At 42.3% G+C, this 19,921-nt stretch overlaps 2 protein-coding genes across 2 annotated transcripts; both read right to left on the bottom strand.

Annotated features, from left to right (window-relative positions):
• Positions 1-258: 258 nt before the first annotated feature.
• Positions 259-2,121, bottom strand: LOC115678052 (arogenate dehydratase 1-like). The gene has a single exon (XM_030601354.2). It carries the CDS (start codon positions 1,721-1,723, stop codon positions 407-409), a length of 1,317 nt encoding a protein of 438 aa, XP_030457214.1. The 5' UTR covers positions 1,724-2,121; the 3' UTR covers positions 259-406.
• A 10,152-nt stretch (positions 2,122-12,273) lies between these two features.
• LOC115673420 (nucleobase-ascorbate transporter 12) lies at positions 12,274-19,689 on the bottom strand. Its single transcript, XM_030595586.2, is given in 11 exon segments — positions 12,274-12,883; positions 13,532-13,818; positions 14,852-15,086; positions 15,593-15,880; positions 15,988-16,038; positions 16,291-16,426; positions 16,571-16,671; positions 18,163-18,333; positions 18,422-18,519; positions 19,013-19,340; positions 19,343-19,689. Coding segments are annotated over 11 exon segments (2,157 nt in total). The 5' UTR covers positions 19,583-19,689; the 3' UTR covers positions 12,274-12,661.
• Positions 19,690-19,921: the final 232 nt, after the last annotated feature.

The raw sequence follows: 19,921 nt of genomic DNA, 5'->3' as shown, positions 1-19,921 counted from the left end.
TTCTGTGTTTTTGACCAAATGTTAGTTGAATCAAAGAAACATATGAGTCGAGCCATTCTATGTGCACACCACATCCTCCGGTCTCCTCTCTCTCCTCGTACCTGTCTTTCACGTCCCAAACAAACAAAGAACGACAGGGGGAGAAGAAACGGTGGTCCCATTTCGACATATTATCGTCATTCATCGTCGTTTCAAATTCTATTCTATGCTCTCCACCAATATTTCTCCTCCCTTGCTGGTTGGTCGTAGCCAGAAAAATGCGAAAGTATGAAATATTTTCCGAGAGAGAAAAAAGAAGAAAATTAAATTACATTTCAATTCAATTCAATAACCCTCTTTTCTCTGTGCAATCAATAATCACATCCCTTTACTTGTTTCTCTTTTAAAAAGAAAGAATTTAGGCCAATCAATCACTATCGCCGCCGCTCGTCGGAGGAGGAGGGCTCCAAGGGGTCATGTCCATGGGGTAACTCCCCAGCACCCGGAGGAACGACGTGTACTCCTGCACCTCGGCGAGCGCGTTCTGGGCCCTCACCTCCGCCATCGATGCCTCGAAGTCGACGTAGAACATGTACTCGAAGTGCTTCGCCGTCCCGACGTTGGCGTCGTCAACGAGCCTGATGGGCCTGTTCCGGTGCGGCCTCGACTCGATCTTTGTCAGGCTTATGTTGCGGAACGCGAACGCCGACAGCACCTTGAACAGCACCCCCGTCCCTTCCCCTCCGTTGTGCGCGAACACGATGCTCGTCTTGAAGGGTCGGTCCGTTCGCGGGATGATAGGCTCCCGCGCCAGCATCAGGAAGCGGGTCACGTTGCCGCAGTCGTCCTGTACGCCGTCGGCGAGCACCTGCATGCCGTAGAGCTCGGCGGCACGCGCGCTCGCGATGGCTGCCGTGTCGCGGAGGCGGTTTGTCGCGATGTATTCAGCAGCGCCGGCGGTGTCGTCGACGGCCTCTCGGGTGGCTTGCGGAGCGAGCCGCGTGATCGTGTTCTCGCACTGCGAGAGGGCCTGCGGGTGCGAGATGACGCGGGAGAGGCACTCGAGGCGGCTACCTGGGAGCGCGAGGAGGCAGTGGTGGACTGGCATTTGGACCTCGCCCACGATGTGGAGGCGGTGGCGGAGGAGGAGGTCGTAGTTCCGGTGGATCGAGCCGCCTAGGGAGTTCTCCACGGGCAGCACGGCCCGGTCGGAGATCCACAGCTCGACCGCCTGGAAGGCGACCTCGAACTGGTCACACGGGATGGCCTCGCAGTTCGGGTACGCCTTCCCCGCAGCCGCCTCGGAGTACGCGCCCGGGACGCCCTGGTACGCCACGCGCAGCTGCGAGCCATGCAACGGCGCCGGGGCGAGGTCGCTTATCGATAGCGGCTTCGGCCCCTGCGGCGCGGGGGCCGGCACGGGCGGGGCCGCCGGGCCGTCCTTGGTCTCGATGGGGACGAGGTTGAGGTCCACGGCGGCCCGGTGTCCGTTCACGGCGGCGACGTGGTCGGCGCCGCCGCCGCTCTTCTCGGCGGGCTGCTCCAGGGACAGGACCTTGCTGGATAGGATGGCGCAGGAGCTCTGCCAGTCGGCGCGGCTGTGGCCGACGCCGTTGGGGAAGTAGACGGAGTCGGAGCGGAAGGCGCAGCGGACGGCCGTGGCCATCCGGGTCGGGGAAGGCGCCGGCCTCGGCCTGATCAGGGACTTGAGATTGCCGGGAGCGGACGGAGATATAGCCTGCATGGTGATCGATATAATCGCTAACCCTCCTTCGATCGCTCGTTCCGCCTTCGGCTTCTGTTTCTGGGTCGACGGTTTATTACTCCGGTAACAGAAAAAAAAAAGGCCCAAAGAAAAAAGGGTGAAAAGCTGGAAGAAAGAGAGAGAGAGAGAGAGAGAGAGAGGGGAAGATGGAGAGGAAAGCTTGGTGTTCGCTTATGAGAAAGTGAACGTCAAGCTGAGGGAAACGAGGGGAGGCTGCGGTGTTTTTATAGCCAGTCAGAGGAACAGTGAAGGAGAAGACTTTGAGACACAGAGCCTCTGTACGCACGGAGGTGGGTGGTTCGGTCATGGCTTCACCTACCACCATCCATCCATCGAAGAAAACACCCCCCTTGCCTTGCCTTGCCTTGAGGCTTCTTCATTTTTCAATTTTTTTTTAAATAAATAATGGACATGGAGAACCGGACAAAGACTCGCATAGACAAGTACTTTCCAATTTCCATGTTCCCTTTTTTTCTTCTTTTTTAAAATTTCGTTTTGGTCTGAGTCTTCACGGAGTGTGTGTATTTTTATGAATGTGATGAGGATTCAGCGAAGGTTCCAACCGAAAAGAAAAGGGAAGAAATATTGCTCGATTGAGTTGGTCAAGAAGAGTCACTTGTAGACCGGGGATCGATGGCGGGAGGCCTGGCGACTCGTTATTAGTTTAATCCGATCGATGTCTTGATAGGAGCAAAACTGACCGGTTTAATCTCCCGTTAATCGTGCTTTTGCTCTTTAATACGTGTCGATTTGCAAACATATGCCTCTGACAAAAACAAGTGATTTATGATGCAAAACAATCGACCCTTTTAAACACCGTCCCTAGTTCAAAACTTGGGAGATAGCAAAAGGGTGGTCGTTTGACTGCTGAATGACTATAGAGAGTGCGATGATGCATTCCTACAAACATTGCCAAGTTACCGTACTTTTTGCAATCCTAATTAAGCTTCGAATCGGCTGATTAGGGAGTACATTTTTGCTTGAAATCAAAGGTGATACCGTCGACTAATTATCTCCCTCTTGTCGTGTCGAATTCAAAAAATCCGCGACATCCCACGGTATCAGTCCCGATGGATCTCATTGAGGATTGCAATGACACCGTGAGTGAAAGGAGAATCGAGAGCACGATGGAGGGCACCGAGGTTAGCGTAGTTACGGACAATTGACTGCTCGAGCGTCTTGAGGCCATTGAAATCGCAAGTGTGCACTGGAAGAATGAAAGATTGTACTAAGAGTGGAGCCCCCAAGAAGGGTTCCCATTTGTCTCTAACCACCTCAATTTCTCTAGGAAAGCATAATAGGTGGACCTGACTGCATGAAGGATCATGAAACACCTTAATAGTCTCATGAACCGGTTCAATACATGCTTCTGCCTATGCAGGTTACCCTAATTGGGAGTGGTTTGCGTTCAATTGGTGATATTCGAACGGGCGACTTCCAGTACCAGAGCCGGAAAACCCGGATGCCTTAATCAACCATTCTACAACTCCTAGTCATGTAGTGTTTTACCACGTTAAAGCATCGCGTCACGGTAGCCATCCTTTCGTTGTTTAGTCTAAGCAATTGTGGAAAATATGCTTACAAAAGAAATGGTTGCAATCAATGCTAAATTACGTGCGTTATGCTCCCGTCATAATGGCGCAATCGTTATATCTTCCTCTTATTCTTATATAAAGAGACGCGACCAAATTTTCGTTTTGGTTTGGTTTGGTTTTGTTCTGGAAGGGGACAAGTGCTTAATTGGAAAAAGAGAGAATAATTGGGGTCTTTGATGTGATGACGTCGTGTGAATGGGTAGTGCATGCTATGATTCTTGATTTGAATAATGAAGAGAGAACGGTTGGAGAGAGCCTTGAGAGAAAATTGGATGAGACTATTTCTTCAATGAGGTTAGAGATGGGTTTGAAAAGTACTCCCTTAATGCTGATTTACTTGGTCTTGCTCCTAGTCAAAGAGTATGGTTTAATTCGATATGATTAAGTATCTGGAAAATTTCATGCACCACGCGTGGGGGAAAACATTCTAAATTGCTTAATTAAAGCCTGCGCCCCTCTCTCTCTCTCTCTCGAATGAGATTATATTAGTGCAAAATAGTTTGTGTAATTAGATACGACACTAATTACGACGAAAATAAAAGATATTATGATGTCAAAAGCAACCGTTGTTAATGCAAAATGGGTTCATTATCCATAGAATATATCATCTCGTAAGTCGTTATAATTAATGTTTTTCTTAATTTTATATTATAAAATGACCCGATTCCCTGAAAATAGCTTAAGTCTCAATTTTGACTTAAACTTTTTGTCTCATAAAAGCCAATTTTAGCTCGGGTCCTAATTCTAACTTAAACTTTTTTTATTTGTCTCATAAAAAAGCACAAACATTAATTTGAGTCCCAATTCCAGCTCAATTTTTTTTTTTATCACATAAAGTGTCGACTTTGAGTCGATACGAAAATTTAGCCCCCTTTATTGGAATGCCTCTATATACATAGAATCATGCCTTGGCCTTAAAACATCAAGGAAGCAAACTGAAAAAGATAATGTCAAACCACCATTCACATTAATGAGAAATTAAGAAAGCCACGGCCCCAAAACATTATGTACATTGCTACACACGACCCCATATTAATTAAAAGGTTATCCCTCCCTTAGATAATATTTTAATTTTTCGTTTGCCCCCGGAAGAAACTTTCAAAAAACGCAAAAAAAAAAAAAATGAAATTGCGGGGCGGTCCTCGATAATGCACATCGCCCGCGTTGAACGAGCAATTAGGAAAGATTCCACGGCCTAACCCACTATCAATCTGGTTGGTTAGGACGTCCGTCGCAATGTTTCGCAAATTTCATTTGTGCCCACTCTTTTCGCGATTTTTTTTTTTTTGCAATTTTGCCCCCCATCTATGAATTTCTTCCCCAAGAAACCGCGATCTTTTCGTGCTCAAGCAACCCATTACCTTACCCGACAGTGCAAAGATGATTTCGAGTTTATCTTAATCCCCCCACGCTCTTAAAAACCCTTAACTCGGTCCACGTGTCGTTTTTCCAATTTTTATACAAGTTACTTGTAGCTAAGGGCCGGGCGCCACCCACCATTTTGCGCACGTGTGAAATAAAATTCCAACTTACGAATGAAAATACGGCGTAACCTTCGTGTGTCAATTGTAGACTACGGGCATGGCTGTTTTTTTTTTTTATCGGTCCTACGCCTATTCTTACTCTATCTCTCATCTCACTTTTCAAACTTCTGTCTCGCTTTTTACGGAGCGTGGGAGTCGAAACTCACACCTAAAACTATGTGTCCCCACCCCTGGCTTCCCCAAAGAAAGTGGGGGAATCGAACTCCCCACCGTAGATGTGGGGTTGTCGTGAGGCATTTCGTGCCAAATCAATCTTTTCTGGCCGACCCCATCTTCTTCTTTCTATGCACCAACATCGGGACACGTTATGAGAAACTAAGATGGCATGGATATAGTGAAAATTGTCTAAATAGTCCTAAATTTATCTTACGGCGGTCAATTCAGTTTTAAACTTTTTAATTATATCAATTAAGTCTTTGACGATTTGACAATATAATCCTAGATCTTTCAATTGTGCCGATCTAGTTCTAAACCTTTTAACGATTTGTCGATATAATCTTTTCAGTAATTATCCAAATAATAGGTTTATGACTAAATTGGCAAAATTTTGAAAGGTTTAAAACTAGGTTAGCAAATCGTTAGAATGTTCAGGATTAAATTAGTGCAATCGAAAGGTTTAGAGATGAATTGGTCGCCTCCTATAATTATAGGAGGCAGTTTCTTTCTTCTTTTTGGTGGATTTCACCAACTCATTATATATATATATATATATATATATATATATATATATATATAATGACATGTATTGACTTGACCAGAAGGTTCCTAAGGGGCCTCCAATACATATCATTTTAATTATCTTTAAGCTTTCCTTGCACCAACTCAATTGTATGTGCTGAATAAGGGCATTAGTTTTATATATTTTGCACCATAGTTGTCACGTCGGCTCTTTGTTAAAGCAACATTAGGGTCCTACTCCTTTTTATGTGGCTACTCTCTGACCAAGAAGACTTCGCCTCACATCCATTTTTATTATTATCATGTCACGTTGACGGAATTTCTGGGACCCTCCAACTTTAATCGACTGGTGTTAATCCTTAGGGTTAATATTGCGAAAATCCCCAAACTAGTACACCTATAATAATTTTATCCAAAATTAATTTTTTGAACATAAAAAATCTCAAACTGGTACACCTGTGACAAATTTACCTTCAATTTATTTCCGTTAAATTTTACAATCAAATTACTTTGTTAAATGACACACGACAATTGAGAGATGTACCAATTTTATGTTTTACTCGCCGTTTGTCTAGGTGTACCAGTTTATAATTTTTTTTTTGTATTAATTCAATTTAATGAAAATTAACGGAGGGTAAATTTGTCACAAATGCACCAGTTGAAGGTTTTTGGTTGTCAAAAAATTAGTTTGGGGTAAATTTATCACAAGTGTGCAAGTTTAGGATTTTTCGTGGTAAAAAAATTAGTTTAGGGTAAAATTGTCACAGGTGTACCAGTTTGAGATTTTTCGTGGTATTAACCCTAATCCTTAATCTCTTGACGAGACATAGGATAATACCCACGTAACAAAATGGACCGTTATATGTACATTAGACTATACTCAAAAAATTATTTATCAGATGATGAGACATTGCATAGCACAACACATATATGTCACAGTCCCGAGGTTTCTCCTGCACGAAGTACTGTGAATGTAAGTAGCACCGACACGCGACACTACACGACACAACTCGCCGATATGTTATTTCTCAAAAAAATTAGAATTCCAACATATTGTATATTACGTGTATATTTTTATATATGCATGATAAATTATCATTTTTATAATTATTTCAATCAAATTAATTTGATTCAAATCCATAAATAAATAAATAAATAAATAAAGAGTGTCGGACGAGTGTCGGTGTCCGACACGACACAGAGGCCTCGGAGAGTCTCCATGCTTCCTAGCCGTGAACTATAAAACTGACTTGGGAAGAGATTCCTAAGGCTACATTAGGTTGCATGGGTAAGGAAATGCTATATCGATCGACCTGTGACACATGGACGAAAACATGTGTCATAGCGAGATGGACGTAAGTTCTCTGAGATCAATATACATGAGAGTCCTTTTGGCGTGTTGATGGAACATCGTTTAGTGAAGATCATCCGTATTTCAGGGTTTGCCTCTGTGGTTGTTGGCGTGCCTTTCACATCTCTTTGATTTGAATTGGCCCATCTTAATCTACCGACACCGTATGACATTTTTCATTCACTGCAACATCTCTTTGTCAATGGTAGGTACATCTCTCAAAGCCCTTTCGAGTTATATAGGTCCGTGAAGACTCCTCAATATGAACACAGCACTCGTGTCGCATCTTGAATGCGAGTTTCAAGCCAATTCATTTGCCCATTCCGCACACCTATAGTTGAATTCTTCTCGTAATCGCGCCATGTGTAGTTAAACGAGTTCATCGTGACAACCTCACGTCTCGTTTTCAATAGCTACCCACTTTTTTTCTTTTTTTTCATAAGGTAGGTATTCAAATTCGCTCCTCGACTGACTTTTACTAATGCATGCAATGAATCACCGGATTTGCTAATCCTATCATAAGATGATATGCATATTTCTTTAAGGTTACTTCGAACTGAAGACGCTGCGATATGAGATCGAGACACGTACGGTTGTAATCGAATCATGCTAACTTATGGTTGGATTCCTTGGAGCGCATTTGAAGCTGCATGGCAAACATGGGATTTGACACGATTCGACTGTCTTTACGTACGACTAGCGTTGACAACTTCGAAACAAGGGAAGGACACGTGGCTTATAAGTTTGTAGCAACACGCTTAACACGTCCAAGTAATTGACGTCTGTCTGTACACAACAATAGATTTTACTCCACGTCCACGTGCCAGGTTTTCCACACGAAGAGGATGACATTTTCCTTGTCACATTCAATGAAAAAAGAAAAGAGAAAGAAAAAAACGCAATTTCTGGATATTATTGTGGTCTAAATTGCTCTAGGAAGTCGTTGTCGACGATCAATTACGGAGTTTGAAGATACGTATCTTTTGATGTCTCGTTCGTGACCATTGTTGTTTGCTTGCTTGGTGCATTTCTCCAAATAATTTGCATGCTTCGAAGTAAATGTCTTTGCTTTCTCCACATGTTTTGATAATGAGTGTCGTGATCTCCACACGTTCGATGACGTTGTTCCTAAATCAACATCGAGCGAATCTAACTATCGAGCAACTGGGAAAACGTATAGAAGATTGTTCTCTGGTCATAATTCTATCACAAAATGATCAAACTATCCACAAAACAAGTTTTCAAAAGATGGGTCGAACGACAGGTGCGCGAATAAAGCTTGCTAGTTCCCTAGAGCAAAGTGTGAAAGGGAATTGAAGGAAACTAAAGGACGGTGCAGGAATTAGACTAGAGGGAAAATAACACAAACAATCCTTGAACTTTGGCCCAATGTGTAATTTGGTCCATAAACTTTTAATTTGTTCAATGTAGTCTCTAAACTTTAACCCGATATGCAATGTAGTCCGTGAACTATATGAGAATGTTCAATGTCATCCCTCCATTGATTCAAGTTCAGGGACTACATTGAATATTTTCATATAGTTCAAGGACTGAATTGAACATGTATCAAAAGTTTAGGGACCAAATTGAACAAATTAAAAGTTCAGGGACCGCATTGAATATTATATTAAAGTTCATGGACGACATTGGATAAATTAAAAGTTCAGTGACTGAATTGCACATTAGGTCAAAATCCAGGAACTGTTTGTGTCATTATCCCTAGATTAGAAGGAAATCAAAGCATATACATTGGAAAGGAAATTGCTGGAACGTAAACTTCACCGGAATTAACATGAAAAGGAGAGTTAGAAAGACCATGTTAACTGAAATTTTTCTCTTTCTTTGTGACGGAAATGTTGGAAGGGGACGGGAAAGGTCCTCGCAATGTTATAACACATTAGAAATACTTGATCAAAGATCATCGAGTCTAAGCATTTTGATCTTTGACACTTCATATATATACACATTGGTTGTACATGAACTTAATATACAACTATATGATCGACATAGTTCAAAACTGACTCGAGAACATCCTTGACATTTTGACCATGTTAAAAAGTAATACCATACTACGTTAAATTAAATCATAAAACGCCTTTTCATTATCGCGCTAGAGAGCTGAAATCATCATAAAATTAAATGATTCTAAACTGTTATGAACGGATAAGTGATCGCAGAGATCACCGGCCATAATCGACAAAACGATTCGGCATCCGTGTTCACCGTGGCAATATCCAATGATGCATATGTTCCACCTGTCTTATGTTGCTTAGACTAGACATTAATCTAGTTGTATTGATCAGACCCTGCAGGTTTTATAAAGTCGACGTCCATGTGACGCAGAGATGCTGTACTGTACTAGGGTTGGACCAGATTCTTGCACGAAAACCTCGGGACGTGCAGTTATTCTTCCAACTGTTTTGTTGCCTTCTCCTCATTGGATTGTCCTCTTATCTTCGCAATAATGCAGGGCGCGATCCGCACATGAAAACGTGAAGCAGAGCCTGAGCATGTGCTCCGTTGTTTTTTCAGTGTACATGTGATTCACATCTTACGAATGTGAAGTACGGGGAAGACCTTGACCTACAGATGGTGAAGTCGCGCGAAAAAGAAAATTTATGGAACATTTTAATGTGTACAAACTTGAAAGTCAACGGGAGGGAGAGCCGTGCATTTGTCCCTGTCAAAACCAGGGTTTCTCAGAAACAACCAAACCGAAAAGAAAAGCAGAAAGGGTGAAGAAGATCTGCAAGAGACGATAGGGTGAGTAGAGCCACTCTCAACTAATTGATTAGTACTTAATGTCTAGCTAATGATTGCATAAGAATATACAAATTATGCCAAGTATAAGAAGTGAGACCCTTCGATTAGTGAGGATGGATTCGAGTTCGTGGCACGTCATGTCGAAATACATGATTGATTGAGCCACGTATTGTAGTCGATGAATCGCGATCTCCATGGAAATAAATTGACTCGGGGTAGTATAGAAACTCGATATGACATGTTATTGTGCTAGACTGAAGTGTGCACAAAAACGCAATTACTTCCTGTCTTCGATTAATCGGAAAACAGTACGAGCAAGCATCATTTGCGAGAGCCATCGAGGTTTCTTTCCATATCCTACTCATTTCAATGAGGTTAGTGAAGTATCTTCTAAGCCCTAGCTTTAAATTTATTGTTATTCACATAAAATGTGATCCCTCCTTTTATCTTTTAAAAAGAAGGACATGTGAACTGTGAAGTCAATCCTGATTTACGTGAAACATGATGATACTTTAGTACCTCGAAAGGAATATGCTGTTGGCTGATGGATGGGTGAAGAAGCATCGAACTTTCGCTCATCTCTTGCAGGGCAGGCAGGTGGAGGTCATCGCCCCCCCAAGAATTTGTCAAGCTTGCATTTGCAGCGAAATCGGGAACAAAATTTAATTATATTGATGTAGCAGAAAATACATATGGAGTTGACGTTGAAGTTCAGCTGGTCAACTCGAGATAGTCTCATCTTCTGATCAACGACCTGGGGTCAAGACAAATACATGTGCATATGTGCTGACTATCACTTTGTATGTAGGAGGAGGTCTAGTCGAAGAATGGGAGCTGAGCTATAACTATTTTTTTTTAAATGACGCGATCTAATGCGAAAGAACGCAATTTGCCAGAGAAAACATCAAGAAACGATAAAGAAAATTGAAGATTTACATGGTTCGGAGGTTACAATCACTCGCTTATATGTCTCTTAAGCCCCATGACACAAATCCTCACAAGCGCTCATGTTTCTCTTATCGAGTTTTGCTAGAATAGCATAAGAGACTCTTTGAACAGCTTGTGATCGTGTTCTATTCAAGATGGAGGAGAAAACTTACTTAAAAACGGAAAAGTTTGCGTCAAAATGCGTTCCCTCTGGATACCTGGACAAAAGCTGTGCCCTAGTCCGAGTTCCCTGCCAACATTGTGGCCAGACATCTAGCCAATGCCAAGAGATCTTCTAGGCTGCCGGCCGGCCATGCGACTTAAGTGTAGCGGGGTCGCCGGACCAGCCATAATCTGATCCGGGGCATTCTCAGGGTGTTCGTTCTCAACCCAACGGACGCCCGAAAGTTTCTCTGTCATATATTAGAAGATCTTGAGCTTAGTCCCATACTCCCAAACGACGTATTCGACAAAAAATTAAGCCACAAAAAGAAGCTCAACAATTTTAAGTCTCTATGTCACAAAACTCACCCATGGGCATAGTCCACTAAACTGAATTTGGGTGATTGAAATTCGTACCATCGGAACTGTCTATTGGATTTCTATTGACCCGACTACGTGAGAAGCATTGAGGCAATCATACCGCCATCGAAATTATTATGTCAACTTAACGCTGTCATAGCTAAGTAATTCATATAATTCATCATCGCGTGATTTTAGCCATGTAATTTATATGTTTCGTATTGAAAATGTCCTAAAAAACTTTTGTGGGAGAGAGAGAGAGAGAGAGAGACAGAGAGAGAGAGTTGATAGAAGAATTCTACGGGTTGACTGGGGTTAAAGGTGCGAAAGACAGTTGGGTCAAAAACAAAGAGGGAGATGGCCATCGAGATGAAGGGTAGCGGATCCGATAAGTCATGTCATATCCATATCTACATACAAAAAATTGCTGTAGTATGTATATATTGTTTCATGACTTGTGATTTACTAATATTATTCACACAGCTTGCCATCTGAGGATGTCAAACAATTCACATTACATTTGCCGGTAAGGAAAGGCTCATGTCAAAAACAAGGCAACGGTGGCGTGCCGTAGCCCTATTCTATTATCAACCTTGACGGGCGCGCCCACGCCCTATTCTATTAATAGTGTTACATTAAGTAATGTGCATGATATCGCCATGCACGACAGACCCTTGCTAGCGATCGAGCTTTGAAAAGAGACAGCACGCATTTGGATTGAGATTTACCTCGAAATGGTCGCTCATCCGAGACACGCTAAATATATTTGGTACCTAATCCTGCACTGGATATAAAAGACAGAACCAATCACGGTGAAGAAAAATCCCATGGTCTTTGCTTTTCACTATAAACTCCATTAATGCAAGCCCTGCTGTTTTTCCAATTGGTATGACATTCTTATCACGAATATTAGGAGAGGGGCATGAATAAGACGGGAAGATCCAATAAGGAAGGAAGAATAACACTATTAGGTCACTTAAGCCCTTATCATAGCACCATTAAGTTCCCAAAATCATGAATCCAACAGTCATTTTCCATTGAAAACCTGCAATGACCATCAGCAAAGAAAATAAAAGCTCATCCCACCGATCTTCTAGATCGTACGAAACACAAGTTAAGAGTTAGGAGGAAGATAAAACATCATGCCTGTGATCAATATTTCCGAGTAGAACTCATTTCCATTCAGTATTCCAAACAAAATTTGTTCGAGAAAAAGATGATCCAAACAGAATTTACACAACAGAGCTCCTAGCTTGCCAGAAGCTGTATCTAGACATTTCAGTAAGCTACCGCTAACCATTCAAAAAATTACAAACACAACCAGATCTCAAGAGACCTCAAATGTACATTGCGACTCATATCCAAAATCTATTGGCTCATGTCGTCCTACTTTGCTAGAAAAGAACAGACCGTGGGGTATTGCTCCGCTTCAGTATGGTGTTAAACAGCTCAGATTCAGAACCCAAGTGCTATTACAATCATCTCGTAACGACAGCTGCTTTAATGCAATGATTTAGCCACCCAGCAACGCCGATGCTCAGAGACCAACCCATTTAACCCATCTAAAGAACTTGCTGACTCTGAAGGGAAGCTCATAGTCCTTAACAACTGCAGGTTCCCTCCTCGCAGCTTCCCGTTCAGACCACACATAAACACCCCGTTCTTGCTTACTACCAGGAACAGTGTTGTCCAGGATAACAGCCACAAAAAATGCAATTACCATGTGCATTGAAAGTAATGTATTCAAGACATAGTTCACCTGCAAAGTTTAACATAACAGAAACAAATTACTTGCTAGAAATCTTTTCTTCATTGGGAAGCTCTATGGGCCTTAAAGATTCCATTATCAGTTAAAAACAAAGCCAATCTGACTGAGAGCATTGACTTGGTTGGGGTTCTTTAACTTGGATGGATCATTGATTTGGCTGGGGTTCTTTAACTTGGATAGATAAGCTCACTTCATTTCTGACTATTTAATAGATGTTTCTTTTTATAAACCAAAGAGGAAATGACGAACGGTCACTAGCACAGATTTAAACACTCCTATAAAAGAGAATGCTTCAGGATCATTTTTTTCGCTGACATATTAGGATATCATCTCTCATGTGCAACGGGATGACATTCACACCACATAGGATGGTGTTATCGTGTAGCTTGGGAGCACAATTGCATCCTGAAACTTCAAGAACTAATGCTCCATTCAAAAGCAGTTATCTATTCTAGTGTGGCACTATGTTCCCTGCCCAAACGAGAGTTTGTCTATTGCTATTTCCACATCTATTTCTAAAAACCTATCCGATCACCCTGCCATCAAGGGTTTTGCATGCAAAATGATCGATTCCTAAACCACCAAGAAGAAGAAGCCGAAAAAGAATTTTGCAAGCAGAGCAGGCCAAGAGATCCTTACCCCTCCATACTTGCTGCGAAAAGGTCCATGAGAAGCTACGATATATGGCTGGAAATAACTTGGAACGGACAAATTACTATTGGGGGAGATGCCATATTGCTGGAAGTAGGCTGGTATTGAAAGGGCGAAAAACAAAGATAGCCCAACAATGATGATATTCCTAGAGCTTCCTGCCTCACTGTAACGCAGATTTGACAGGCCTAAAGCAGCAAGCATTGCCCACATGTAGCAAAGGAGAGCAGCAACCATGACCACAGGAATTGAAGCAATAAAACCTCCGACTTTACCTGTGAGCAATTGAAAGAAAACATCAAGACCCGATACTAAATTTCACCATTGGAAAGGAAACAGGCCACTTCATGCCCACAGGAAGGGTACCCAAGGAGGTGCAGAAAGAAAGAACATGAACCGGTATGTTCAGCATCTCAGTGCCATAACCTTACTTAAACTTAATTTGCCAGATAAATAACAAAGACTACAGAGTTGCCTCCATGCTCGACTATCACAAATGAAAAATTATCAAACTTCACATGCAAAAGCATATGCCAAAATCACAAACTCCATCTGCTTAGTATGTTAAACTTCTAGCTCAAAGAATCAGCCCTTTGTTGATTGCATCACTCATATGGCACGTTACCATCAAGGTTAGAATCAGAAATTAAAAGGAACTAGAAAGGATTTGGCAGCCTTATTAGCACTAGGAGCAAGTCTTAAAGATATGACAAGTTGACACAAGATCCTATAAAATTGTACAGTACAAAAGACACCTGATCCAAGGATGGTCCTCTCAAGGAAAAAAGGTGAGAAGGGAACAACACATTCAGTCAAAGGACAGTCTCAAGCTAGCAAAACAGCCATCTAGATCTAAATCACGACCACAGCTACATATCAAGTTCAGCAATATGAAGCCACAATCATTTTGTCAGCTCAGTTGATTAGTGCTTCAAAGATTTAAGAAACTTAAAATTTTATGTGAAACATTGCCGTCTTGAAAATAACTTTAAAGAAAATGGGTTTCTCTAGAAAATTATCATTCTTTTGGTATTGTTTACAGTATGGAAGTTGACAAACTTTAGTTCATCTCAGTTAGAAGAATCTCAATTGTGAAGGTTGTCACTTGCCATTATGCGTATATACAAATCTTGTAAATGGTATGGTTGGCACATCCTTGACGCCTATTTATCTATTATCTATACTCAATTATCCAAATACCACAGAAGGCTTCATTTAGCACCCCAAGCAGGTAGCATCAACAGTGATTCCACCACCCAAGTGATCCAATGATCTCAGAAGTCAAAGATATTGAGGATGACTTCTTACCTATAACAGATAAAACTATCAAAACACCCGCACCTACTTCAACTGCTCTACGGCTTCCCATTTTAGTCACAGCAATAGTGTGCACATTCTCAGTTAGTGTGGACGATCCGGTTCCTGTGCCACAGAGACCAGCTAAGACACTTGAAAGACCCTCAAGACCAATGCCTCGACTAAGAACGCCTGGGGTTGGAGGTCGCGACGCCACCAAGAGTGAAGATGCATGGTATGATCCAACCTGAATGTAACAAAAGGAGAATTTAGCAGACCAGCTATTTGGAAAAGGGTGCAAAAACGCAGTAACTACTACATTTCATCAAGTTCAAAACACATACTTTATATGTAAGTCCTATGAATACATAAAGTTACTTTGTCATCTGTTAGCCATCAGTTTTGTGAAATTCATGTGCTAGCTGTCAGAATATTTGTGTGTTATAGATTTGATTTTCTTTTCCAAAGTCCATGATGCAAAGTGTAGTTTATCACATAATACAAAATGTGAATTATAGTTCTTCCATTCACATAACTAACTATAGAGTTGGAAAAAATTGTAGCTACACTGATCTCATAATGTCGGACACAGTTTGTGGTTAGCACACAATACACTCTGTAACCAAGAACTTACATGTACTTTATATATAATTGATCACCTATGGAATGCTATATGTGACATTTAACATATCAAGAAAATGAGATCTGAATAAATAGCTTAAAATCATTAGAGAAACAAAACCAAACACTTACTGAATCCACTGACGATATTATCGACACGACACACATAACTATAGCCATTTTCCCGCGAAAGACCGGAGTTCCCCACTGTAATGGATAAGGAATCCTCAACCATGGAGAAGATTTTAATGCCTGGGAGGTATCGACCCTGCAGTACTTCATCCGGGATATATGCTTCCTGCAGTGCTCAGATATTATGTTTGAGGCTGGTACATTTACATCACAACCTTTGTAGCTATAAGCACCAGCTTCGGTCAGCAGGAAAGCAGCAGCCCATGAGATAGCAAGACCCAGTGGAACCTACAAATATGAGCGGACATAACTATAGAAATTTGCAAATGGTAAAGAAAACTATGAATATAATGTGAGACAGAAAAAGAAGTAGAGCTTTGCAGCTTTTAACTTACTGCATAGATTAAAAATATACGATGACCAAAAATTGATATCTTGCGAAGATACTGCAAGAAAATAGACAGACATGTCAGATATTACAATATGATAAAATTCCAAAGGAATGCCCTCAATTAAACAACAGCTCAGAATGCAATGTTGTGTGTGCATGGGTGTGTGTGTGCGCAAGCGTGAGAGAGAGAGAGAGAGAGAGAGAGAGAGAGAGAGAGAGAGAGAGAGAGAGAGAGAGTTGATGTACTGCCAAATAGAGAAAGAAGGAAACTGCACGTGCCCTTTTGAAAAAGCTATGTAGAACTTACAAGAGAAAAAACTATGACCAGTAATATCTGCAGAATGCCGATCTCAAGACACTTTCCAACCAGAGGAAAACCATAGCTATAAAAAGACAGTCCAACAGCAGCAATAGTTGGGGACACCACTACTGGATTTATCAACCTGAATTGTAAGAGAAAAGAACTGCAGTAGTTTAATCTGGCATTGCTCAGCAATAATTTCATAAAAGCATTGTTAAATAACAAGCATGCTAATAGGCAGTGCTTGATAGATAATAAGCTGATAAGCTGATAAGCATAGCTCTACCTCAGAAGAATGGACATAAGTCCACTATAACCAAGTATGGCTTGAAAAGCTGAAGCGACAATTATGGCACCCTGTAGCTCTCTCATAATGTGTTTGAAATTCTGCCATCACAAAACAACTTAGGCTCAATGGCATTCAAAGATGAAATAGAAAGATTGTAAGATAGTAAGATCCGTAAGATGAAAACCAAGGTAAACTTAGACCTTAAAGGCTTAAATTCACTTATACACAGACGCAAAGAGTTGATAAAAGGGAGAGAAATAGCCATTCCTAATTCCAGAAACCAAACCTATAGGTTTGCAATAATAACAGTCTTTAGAAAACCAATTTTACAAAAGGATACAAATCAACCAACTTTTTCTTTCATACTGATAGCAGGTGTTCTTGAATGGTTTGCCCAATGCACGCTTGTCACTGTGAAAATATATTAACTGTGAATCAACCTAAGCTAATCAAAGCGCAGCTCCATATCAACCTCCGACACATGAGGGAGATGAGAACATTCTAATTTCTATGCACAAAAGATTGTGATCCAGTAAGACTGAATTGAAATGTCAAATTTATTATCAAGAATCAAATCTCTATTTACAAGATGCGGTAATATACCTAAATCTAGAGTTCCTTAACAACGGCATTATGTAAATTAACTGGAAAAAATGCAAAATAGGAATTTTTTAACAAGTTCATGACTAGAGACAAGTATATTTTACTTATGAATACACGTTATGAATTCAATGGATGAAAACACAACCATGATATTGACATATCTCAACCACCTTCCTATTTATCAGTCCATCACAACCCCGTGCAACTAATTCACTCTTACAAGTGAAATTACTCATAAAATTTTTGGCTGCCTGCATACCTTTAAACTGAAATCTGTAAATTGTTAACGACAAAGTAGGCATTCTGCCTATAAAATGATGAAGTCTCCTCAAGACTCCTACCTAGATGACAAAAGCCACTAGAGATTTTTTTAAGTTGTCCAAAAGTAAACTTAAACTCCAGCTTCATCTAGAAGTATAAAATTCCAACAGGTGATTGCTAAAGAAGTTTCATGTCGCTAATGCCACCATTGACAATGAAATGCTCACTGACAGCTGAGAAAATTCATCTAGTATCTAAGGATGGGTAGACTCTGTCATGTCTAATTGAGAAAGGAGTGTCACTTAATTTGTTCAACTTCTCTCTCCTCTTCTTATGGAGGGCATGACTAAAAGTGATCAGTACTTCTTAACACCATTCTCCCACATGACTAAATGGCTCTGTGATGAAGCTTCAGACTGAAGAAGGCAACATGACAATGAAGGGCGTAAGCCACAAAACCAGAGCCAGTAACATTTGTCCATTTTCCATTGGTAAGCTAATCATATCATCCAACTAACTGGAGAAAACTGTCCACCGATAAGGTGATGTAGAAGATACACAATGAAGGATTTAAACGTAGATCAAAACATGCCAGTACAAGGAGAATAAAAAAGCGGTTGCACTTGATGCATAGCTCATGATTTGAACAGTTGTCTGGAGAAAGCACCAACAAGTAAATTAATTTATCTAGCCACAATTAGATCAAGTGAAAATTGATTACTTACATTTCCATTCAGCCCTTGAAATTCTGGAGAGTTGATTATCACTAGAGCAGGAGCAAGGTAAACAAAAGATGGACCCTGTATCAAGGGCAACCTTGACCCGAAACAAGTTTGCAAAAGTGTGGTGACTCCAGACACCAGGAGCACAGTAGAGACTACAGCTGCGATGTCCTCCTACATTCTTAAATCAAGTCAAATGAGGTACATTGGTTGATGGAGACGAAAATCAACATATATTAGGAAATAAAACCAGACTACTCACATGATCGCCACCCATTGCAGGAACTATGACAAGTGGGACGAGAACGAGCGAGCCCAACATTGAAAGAAAATGCTGGAATCCATAGAAGCCAATTGGAACTGAAAGTTGCACCGTAGAAGAGAAATTAAATAATGCTGATTGTTAAAACATAGATATGACGTATTTTCGCGAAAGCAATATGCACAAGAAATATATATCACACAAGTGAAATCATGCAAAATCAGGCCTATCTATAAGGTCATTGATCCAGACCGAAAAAAATTAAGGTCATTTGATTAAAAAAAAGGTATCTTTTCAAGAAGCATCATATCCCTGATATCATCGAATGAAAAGTACAGCCGCACAAAAACATACAATTTGACTTGAATTGTCAAAATGACTGTAGCCAAACTGTTTGTGGCCACCAATTAAATTACTTATTTTGTGACGGCATTAAAGATGGCATGATTGCAGTTGCAACCTGCAAATTGCACATTTGACAGATACAGAATCGAGACTTTCAAACAGATGAACTCTATCACACCTTAAATAAGACCACGCGCCGCTAAAAGATCACGAAGCTAACGAACTAAGTAAACCCAAAAGACTCACCAAGGCCCGGATTATCTCTAAGCTCGTACTTCATATGCGAATGCCTGCTCCCAAACCCATCATCATCCACCGTCTGAGGCAACATGTCCACAGCTTCCTCGCTCCTGTTGGGCCGCCGCGGCGCCTCCGCGGGCCCGGCCGAGGCCCGCCTGTTCACCCCCGGGCTGGAGCTCTTCGGCGCCCCTCCCCCATCAGAATCCCTCCGCCTCTTCGCCGGCTGATCCTTGTCGACGGCCGCCGCCGCCGCCGCCGCCGCGGGCGGGGGCGGCAGAGGCGGCTTGTCCCCCTGGGCCTGCCCGTTCGCCGAGGCGGGGGATGCGGCGCCGACGCCGGCGGAGGCTGGGCCCGGGCCCGGCCGGCTTCGAGATCCGGCTGGCCGTCGGGCTCCCTGGGCCGGGGGGCCACGGGCACGGGCATCTGGCCGGAGTCGCCGGCATTGGCCTCGCCGGAGAACTTGGGGCGGAAGCCGGTGCGCTTGGCCCACGAGGACGGCGGCGGCATTGGCGAGGATTCCGGCACGGGGGGCCAGGGGCCCGGCTTGGGGCGGGCTTTCGGGTCGGAGCTCGACATGCTGTGGGGGGGGGGCGCGCGCGGGGGAATCAGTGGCGCATAGCTGGGAAATCACCGCGAGCTCCGCGGCCCAGATCTGGCCGAGACGACGATCGGGCCTGGGGGGGGGGGAGGGGAGCGACGACTTTAGGGTTTCTGGTTCGAGCGCTCCTCTTGCTTCGTGCCGTGCGGGGGAGAAGATTGACAGGTGATGTTCTAGAGAGAGAGAGAGAGAGGACGCAGAAGCTCGAAGAGAGAGAGAGAGAGAGTGAGAGTGTGAACGAGAGTGTGAACGAGAGTGTGATAGTGAGTGTAGAGAAAGAGAGAGAGAGGGAGTCAATTAAAGGGGAGAGGGATGGA

The sequence above is a fragment of the Syzygium oleosum genome, unplaced genomic scaffold (genome assembly GCF_021117445.2).
Source record: "Syzygium oleosum isolate NSW1041296 unplaced genomic scaffold, Sole_v2.1 Sole_v2.07, whole genome shotgun sequence".
Lineage (NCBI taxonomy): Eukaryota > Viridiplantae > Streptophyta > Magnoliopsida > Myrtales > Myrtaceae > Syzygium > Syzygium oleosum.
This window is presented reverse-complemented; position numbering and strand designations above follow the sequence as displayed.

Bases quoted from the DNA above. Each gene is read 5' to 3' on its own strand.
- LOC115678052 (XM_030601354.2), bottom strand. From the start codon at position 1,723: ATGCAGGCTATATCTCCGTCCGCTCCCGGCAATCTCAAGTCCCTGATC.